The following is an 8,222-nucleotide window of genomic DNA, read 5'->3' on the forward strand; positions in this document are numbered from 1 at the left end:
CTGCTAAGGGTGGCCCAACCAGTTTTAGGGGGCAATCACTTTTTCACACAGGGCCATGATGGTTTGGATTTTTTTCTCCTTTAATAATAAACACCTTCATTTACAAATTGCATTTTGTGTTTACTTGTGTTGTCCTTGACTATTGTTTAAATTGGTTTGATGTTCCGAAACACTTAAGTGTGACAAACATGCAAAAAAAACAGCAAAAAAAACAGCAAATGAGGAGGGAGCAAACACTTTTTCACATCACTATATATCATTTTCAAAACGGAAATTTCCAAACAACATGAAAACTGTTAAGTTAATCTCTCTATAAGCATGGTGTGGAATGTATGTTTACAAATTATAGGCCAATATCCTTGTTGTTAAGTTTCTGACTTCGAGCTCTGTTAAACAGCCGAACACAAAATAAGGTTTAACGAATTTATTGGAGGTGACAAAGTTCCTTGGAGGGATCTGGAGAGTCACTGCTTCCTGGGTGGTATCTCTAAACACAGGAACAAAATGTTAGTGGCTGAGTTAGACAGGACAAATGGAACTAATATGATAACAGCCACTAACCTTGTGTAAACAGCAGGGTTCCAATGAGAAACAACGTGAGACTCAGTTGGGTTCACATTAAAGATGTCACTGTTAGTTCCAGGAAGTGTCTTGGGTTTTTAGGAAGAAGAGTAGTTGAGATGCAGGCAGGAGTCAAACACAGAGCTTTCAGAAGGATCAACAGGTTTAAAGGTCTTATTACTCTTAAATCAGGTTGGGGTGCGTGGATCATAAACCATGAGATCAATGAGGGCATCGTACCGTTATGGGGCAAGGCGAGAGGCAGGTATCCAGGAGCACAGGCATGAGTCGTCAACAGGAGATCAGATGTCCAAACAAATCCAGGAGGGGCTGAGGCAAAAATCATTAATCCAAAAAGCAGAACCAGGGCCAAGGAGGCAAGGCAAAAATGAGGCATGGAATAAGAACGCTGGAAAATCACTGACAAGGCAAATGACAATCTGGCAAGGAACTGTGGATAGTGACTGAGCTAAATACAGAATGGAGCAGGTGAGTACAATGAGCTGATTACTGAGAGGGTGGAGCTGCTGAGAAAGTGTGAGAGGAGGAGGAACAGGAGCAGAGCTAGACTGTGGTTGTAAAACATAACAGAGCCCCCCACTTAAGGTCCAGCTCCTGACGGACCTCTGGCAGAAACTAGGTTGGTCAGGGTGGTCTTTGTGAAACTGCTTAATTAATTCCTTGTCCAAGACATGGCGTGCTGGAACCCATGAACGTTCCTCAGGTCCATAACATTCCCAGTCAATCAAATACTGGATGCCACTACCCCAATGACGAGACTTGAGGATGCGTCGAACTGTGTAGGCTGGACCACCATCGATGAGTTGGGTGGGAGGAAAGGGCCTGGAGGGGTGCTCAAATCTGGATTGGAGAACAGGTTTGACCCGGGACACATGAATGGTCGGGTGAACTCTCATGGATCTAGGAAGCTTCAGTTTCACAGCCACTGGGTTAACAACCTTGGCTATGGGGAATGGTCCCACGAAGCGAGGTGCCGGCTTCCTACATTTGACCCCCTTTAGTTGAAAGCCAGACACTCTGACCTTCTTGGTAGTGTGGAGCCGGGATCCTTCATCGATTGGCTGTTCTGGTGGTGACAATGGAGGTCTTGAGTAATTCCTTTCTGGCTTTTCGCCATACTCTCTGGCATCTGAGGGCGGCTTGGTATGCAGATGGCACCTGGGCTTCACGGTCCTGAATACTGAACACCGGTGGCTGGAATCCATGAACCACGTAGAAAGGAGAGAGACTAGTAGCACTAGCTGGAAGGGTGTTGAGGGCGTGCTCGACCAGAGGGAGGTACTCTACCCATTTGGAGGGATTGTCTTCACACAGTATGCGCAGGTGGGTTTCCAACTCCTGGTTAGCCCTCTCCGTCTGGCCATCAGTCTGAGGATGGAAACCTGAGGACAGACTTAATGTTATTTCCATAGCAGAACAAAACTCCCTCCAAAACTTAGATACAAACAGTGGCCCACGATCTGAAACGATGTCTTTGGGTAATCCATGTAATCTGAAGACCTCTTTCATGAAGATTTGACTTAGTTCCTTGGAAGATGGGAGTTTGTTCAGAGCCACAAGATGAACCATCTTAGAAAATATGTCCACGATAGTAAGAATAACAGACTTACCCTCAGACTGAGGCAGACCTGTGACAAAATTTTTTTTTTGAAAAACTGGGGTTGGGATTTTAGAAAAGTACATATACAGGTTTGTGTTGACATAATTTTTTTAAAATACATTAAAGAGTTGTTTTTTGATCATTTAATTGATCATTTAAAGATCAGATTGGGAGAGTGTAATGGAAATAATACTTTTAGGTTCAAGCCAGTAATTAATGACATACTTTAATGACCTAAGTTTTCATGCCTAGGTTTTCATGACATGCTGTTTATCTGCAGATTGATTAAAGTCAGAACAAGATTTGCTAACAACAATAATCATTCTTAGACATCACTTGTGTTTATCTTTGTGTTTTCACTTGACCCAGCATTTCCTTAGGATGTAATCTTGCTTTATTAAGATGACATAATAGTGTTTGTTAAACGGTATATATGAGGCCTCAACTGCCTCAGTGAAGGAGAAGCAGGAGCAGAGAGCAGGGGGACAGTCTGATGGCTCTATGTTGTTCTCAGTGTTCCTGTTGCAATAAAACTCAGCTGATCATTCCACAGAATACCTTCATTCTTGGACCACGTATTTCTGTCTTTGTTAAATATTTCCATAACAGTAACCGTATCTCAAGCTGAGATATACAATCCACCAGTGTGTGGCATTTCTCACAGACCTTCAATGTACATAGAAGGAAATCCCAGACACTAAAATATGAGTGAATCAACATTGTAACATGGTTAGGCATGAAAACTGAATCTATGTTGAAATTATACAAAAAGTGGTTGGTGAATTGTTGAGATGATGTTAGGTTGATCCATCATCAATCATTTGACCTAAACCAAAAATTCACTTTTTTTACCATAATTCAACATTGAATTAACATATTTTGCTATCTGGTATTTGTATACTAAGAGATAGCCAATCTGCTATTAAAGCTCCCCAAGGGCCACACTTTATATCATTACTTGTTTGGGAGTGTACCGAAGCAGTCAACCAAATGGGAAGCAATAACAGTGTTAGTGTCAAATGGGTACCAGGACATAATGGCGTTAATGGTAACAAGAGAGCTGACTGCCTTGCAAAAGCTGGCAGTCAGGCTCACTTCAAAGGACCAGGGGTCAGATTTATAAAGGATTGCGTGGAAACCATACTAAAAGTGAACGTACGGCCAAAAAGCGAAAATGGCATATGCAAAAAAACTTGAGATTTATAAAAACCATGCGTACGCACGTTTCTGCATCTTTCCTTTATAGATCACAGCCGCACGTCAGGGTGTGCGCACAAGGTCCTCCTCAGGTTCTACCCTCTACACGCCCACATTCAACCATAAACAGTCAATGTAAAGTACCTCATGAATGTTAAGATGTATTTAAATCAGTCAGCTGATCAATGTAAAAAAAACGATTGGTTCAGACACGCTCCGTCGTGTGTCTGAAGGATGACAGATGCTGACTGACAGCTGCTCATGTGAACAGATTGTCTGTAATTGACACAGATTTTCCCTCATTTTGCAGGTTTACAGACGTTTAGAGCAATCTAACAAATTAATTTTCTCTCAGAGCCTGCAGAACGATAAAAACAATAAATAAAATGAAAAGTCAGATGAAGTTAAGTTCACCGCTCTTCTCCCCCGTCCTCCCCCTCCTGCCTGCTGTTATCTGACCGTCTCCTCACCCCCACCACCTGCACGTGCTCGTGAGAAATGCGGACATTAAAAAGTGTATCTTTTATAACACATCCACACTGGCGAGGGTGCGCACCCAAAGCGTGACTATAACTGAGATTTTTGCTGTTGTGCTGTTGAAATGTCTCTTGTCGGGGAGGGGTCTGTGGGTCAGGGTCATGAGGAGGAAGGAGATGAATGGATGCGTGAACTTTTATTTAAGATTTAAGATTTAAGCAGAAGCATAAATAATAAGAAAGCTGATAATAAAGGTCATTAAAAATCTAAGTCTGATTCTGAAGGTAAATTAAATATCTGACAGTGATCATTACACAGTGTGGCTCTAATTCCTCACTTCACCATCTGTGTCGCAGTTTCACGTCTCCAAAATGAGCGTACGCATGGGTCAGAGCTGGTGTGAGGCACCGCACATTTTCACGTCAAGTTTGGATTTTATAAATCACAACATTGGCGTGAAAAGTGGCGTACGCAAGTTTCTGGGCTCGTTTTGTGCGTACGCAAGCTTTATAAATCCGACCCCAGACCTTTGCTGGAACATAGCGTACTCTTTGTATGGTTCTCAGCTTCCCCAGTGCCTCTTTCACAGAGTAAATTTAACCTTGAGTTTTTTGTGTCTTCTCTCAGTAAGAACCCTTTGTGGACTTACTCCTTGTGAATTTTTCTGTGCCTGCCAATGAATTACTACCACCAGCACCAAGAAACACTCACCTGTAAATAATTATCTGTGACAACACTCACCTTGGATTCTCGTTTTCCTCTCCATAACCCGGGATCTTCTCGAACCTGGAAGAAAGATAGTTACTTTCATCACCTGTTAGAGCTTGGAGTCAATACTAACCACTCACCTCTTACCATTCCAGACACTTACCTGGACCTGGTCTCCCCACCAGTAAAGAAATGTTCACTAAACATTTGTTCTGAGTCTCCTTAATCTCTTTCCTTCCTTTCACTCATTGACATACGCTAAGTTTCTGACAGTCTGTAGGACTGCCCTATGGGCCTGGATTAGACATCAACACTCAATCCACTGGAAGCTGATGAACTGTAGACAGACACGGGAAATTATAAATGGTCCAAATCTTAAGTTTGGGAAAGCTCTCATCGCCCTGACAAGGAAAACTTTAAGTACATTGGTTGAAGTCCTAACTGGACACAACCCGTTCAACCACCAGAAAATGGTGATGGGACTCCATGACAATGGTCTGTGTGATGCCTGTGGCATTGAATTAGACATCTTTGCACTACACACTGTCTAACTCTCAGCGGTAAAACAAAAATAATTTTTGGAGACCCCTTTATGGATCCTGAGAAGCTCAGAACACTGAGGGTTTCTAATCTCGTCCTTCATCCAAGGAACGCAAAAGTTTCAATATAGATCAGTGTCGATTTGGGGAGAGCAATGGGCCCACTTACAGGACCCACACTCATGAGTTCTTTATCAATCTCCACCCACCTTAAACCATAATCCTGAGCCCAGTTTGCATCAGGAATTGTATCTGGTATGAAACAGTTGACAAATCTTTCTTGAAAGTTTACTTGCTGTGACAACCCCTGCAGGAAGGACCAAAAAAAATTGCGTTTCTAATAAAATTAAACTACTTCAAAATCAGAGACTGTTCATTTTGTCAGTCGACAAACTTAGAAAACCAGCAGTGTATCCAATAATTATTATATTATATTAAACATTATGTTAAACATTATATTATAAACTGCTGTTGTAAATTATATTCATTAACTGTTGGGTTCTATTCATGAGGCGAAATGAGTCATTTACAGTCATTTCCAACCATTTATTTATCAGACTATTTGGTCAGACCAGGAAAGAAGCGATGTCTGTGTAACGTCTCAAACAACTAATGAAATGTGAAAATCTGTTTGTCTCTAATCAGATGGGACGACTCCAGTGTCCACTGTTACTGATTGTTGGTGAAGACGATCAGAGCTGGTGTGCCTACGAGTCTGCAATGGATGTGAGTTGATTTACATTTCTTCCTGTTGAATTAATTTCAGTTTGGTTTGTTTAGACAGCACCAAGTCAGAACAGAATTCATCTCGGGTCTCTGAACAAAAAAAAAATCACAAACATTATAAAATGACAATTAGGAAAAGTTATTTATCTAAGGAAGCAGCAGATTGTGTTGAATCTTTACTTTATCACAATCTTCCATCCTGAGCAGAACATTAAAGACAGCTTTCTGTAGGTTTGACAACATTGTGTCGAGACTTTTTCGTAGGACATGAACCGATGCACAGGTGCACCAAATTTTATAGGAGTACATTAAAGTAGTTGAAGGTGCTGCAATCATGATGGTGCTAGAGAGACATTTTGCAGTGGGCACATTTGGATCTTTGCTTGTCCTAATTTTTTCACAAGTTCCAAATATCTGCAAAGTTTAATTCTGTTTAATTCAACTCAGTTCAGTTTATTTTACAACACTAATTCAGAAGAGAAGTCATCTCAGGTCTCTGAACAAAAGAAATATCGTAGGGCTGGGAATTATTAAAGTATTCATTTTAATATTACCTCGGGCACCACTCACTTTTATTTTGAAGGCGAAAGGAAGAAAAACCTTGATAAATCAATGAATGGTTATCAGTCTCAAAAATCAGTACCCAAAATTTAGTTATTTTCTTAGATAAATCACCAAACGTAATCAAGACACAAAAAGACGTATTAAATTTGGTATGCTCTTCATGTACCATTTATTTAAATATTAATATGATATGAATTATTGCAGATATGGAATGACATAATACTTCAGAGCTCAGCAGAGTGAGGTCATGACAAGAATGACCTAAAATTGATATCAATAATATAATGGCTCTAATGTAGCTATTTGACCCAGATAAACTTTAAAGACGCAGAACAAGAATAAAACAAAAAAAAATAAAAAATAAAAACGAACAAATAAATAAATAATGGGTTTTTGAGGCTAAAGGGATTTTAGAAGGTTATTTTAAGGAGAGAAGTTTGTCTGTTTCTTAAATAATACTTGGATTGAAGCTGAAGAAAGATTGAGCTAATTTTTAGCTAATTTTACCAAAACTCGTTAAAAGTTGTGGATCAGCCTTGCTTTGAGCACCAGCTTGTCACCAACAAAGTTTTGTTTCGCTCACCAGTTGGTTTCCTGCTGTGTTTCAAGTGAGAAGTCTTCCGCTGATGGAGATCACTGAATGTTGTCACTCAGGGAACTCTGTCGCTAGGTCTGCCAGAAATGGCCACGAGTCTGTGACTCGGTGTGGTCCTACAGTCAGTGGTTGTGGCCCTAAAAGCGGCTGGTGGTGCTGATGGCTGCTCAGAACGGGGAAAGACAGCTTCTGCTTCCCCAGGGATGGTTGGTCCCGTCTCTCGTCAAGCAAAACGAGTTGATGCGGAGCATTGAGTAAACCATTAGCTTACTTTTACTTTCTATCAAGTCGGGCTCAGTTCTGAGCTGGCACCTTACTTAAGTGCAGGTTTCTAATTAAATTACATTAAAACGGCAACGAGGAGAGAGTCCAGCCTGGGCGGCTGGAGGAGAAGGCCTGTGTTCTGGGAAGCCATGAAAGGGTGCCGGCAGAACGAAGACGTGACGTGGAGGAGACGGAGCTGAAGGCAAATAATCAGGAACAGAAGCAAAGAGGAGAGAGCGCGGAAGAGGACAAGCAACATGCCTGCTGGAATTTAAAGGTTTTGGAAGGCGGAGCTTAACCCAGTCACAAGATTTTATGTCACACAGAGGTAGTGACTCTACTGGGAGCATGCAGGGGTTGGTCTTTCTAAGACTCAGACAAAGAGAACTGGGAGTTTCTGTTTAAACATCTTTAGTCATTAAAGGAGGAGTGAACTTTAGCAAGCTTTTTGCCTCAAAGAAATAAAATAAGAGTATTTAATCTTATGAAAATACCTCTAGGGGATATAAAAGTTCTTAAAGACAAGGCAAACTTTAGTTTAGCTGTTTAACTACATCGGATAAAATAAGTATTGAACACGTCACCATTTTTCTCAGTAAATATATTACTAGAGGAGCTAATGACATGAAATTTCCACCAGTTGTCAGTAACAACCCAAGTGATCCATACATACAAAGAAATCAAACCATAAATGTCCAGAAATGAAGTTATTTGTAATAATGTGGAATGGCACAGGGAAAAGCATTGAACACATGAAGAAACGGAGGTGTAAAGAGGCATGGAAAGCCAAGACACCAGCTGAACTCTCTCAGTAATTAGAAAACAAGTCTGCCCCTTGTCAGTGCAAGTTAATGTCAGCTGGTTCAGTCACAAATGATGGCCAGGTATCACACAAGAACCATCTGATGATGGGTAAAAGTAAAGAGCTCTCTCAAGACCTTCACAACCTTATTGTTGCAAAGCATAATGA

General features: G+C 40.9%; 2 protein-coding genes across 2 annotated transcripts in view; one reads left to right on the plus strand and one right to left on the minus strand.

Annotated features, from left to right (window-relative positions):
* Positions 1–963: 963 nt before the first annotated feature.
* LOC106534190 (uncharacterized) lies at positions 964–2,236 on the minus strand (the record flags this gene model as incomplete). The annotated part of the gene is given in 1 exon segment (XM_014030761.1): positions 964–2,236. A coding segment is annotated over 1 exon segment (824 nt), but the record flags the coding sequence as incomplete, so codon positions are not given.
* A 3,512-nt stretch (positions 2,237–5,748) lies between these two features.
* Positions 5,749–8,222, plus strand: part of LOC106534191 (acyl-coenzyme A thioesterase 4) — a gene marked incomplete at its 5' end in the record, with an annotated part of 14,867 nt that continues 12,393 nt past the window's right edge. The window contains 1 exon segment of the mRNA XM_014030762.1: positions 5,749–5,829. Coding sequence (XP_013886216.1) covers positions 5,749–5,829 — 81 coding nt within the window.

The sequence above is a fragment of the Austrofundulus limnaeus genome, unplaced genomic scaffold (assembly GCF_001266775.1).
Source record: "Austrofundulus limnaeus strain Quisiro unplaced genomic scaffold, Austrofundulus_limnaeus-1.0 Scaffold1113, whole genome shotgun sequence".
NCBI lineage: Eukaryota > Metazoa > Chordata > Actinopteri > Cyprinodontiformes > Rivulidae > Austrofundulus > Austrofundulus limnaeus.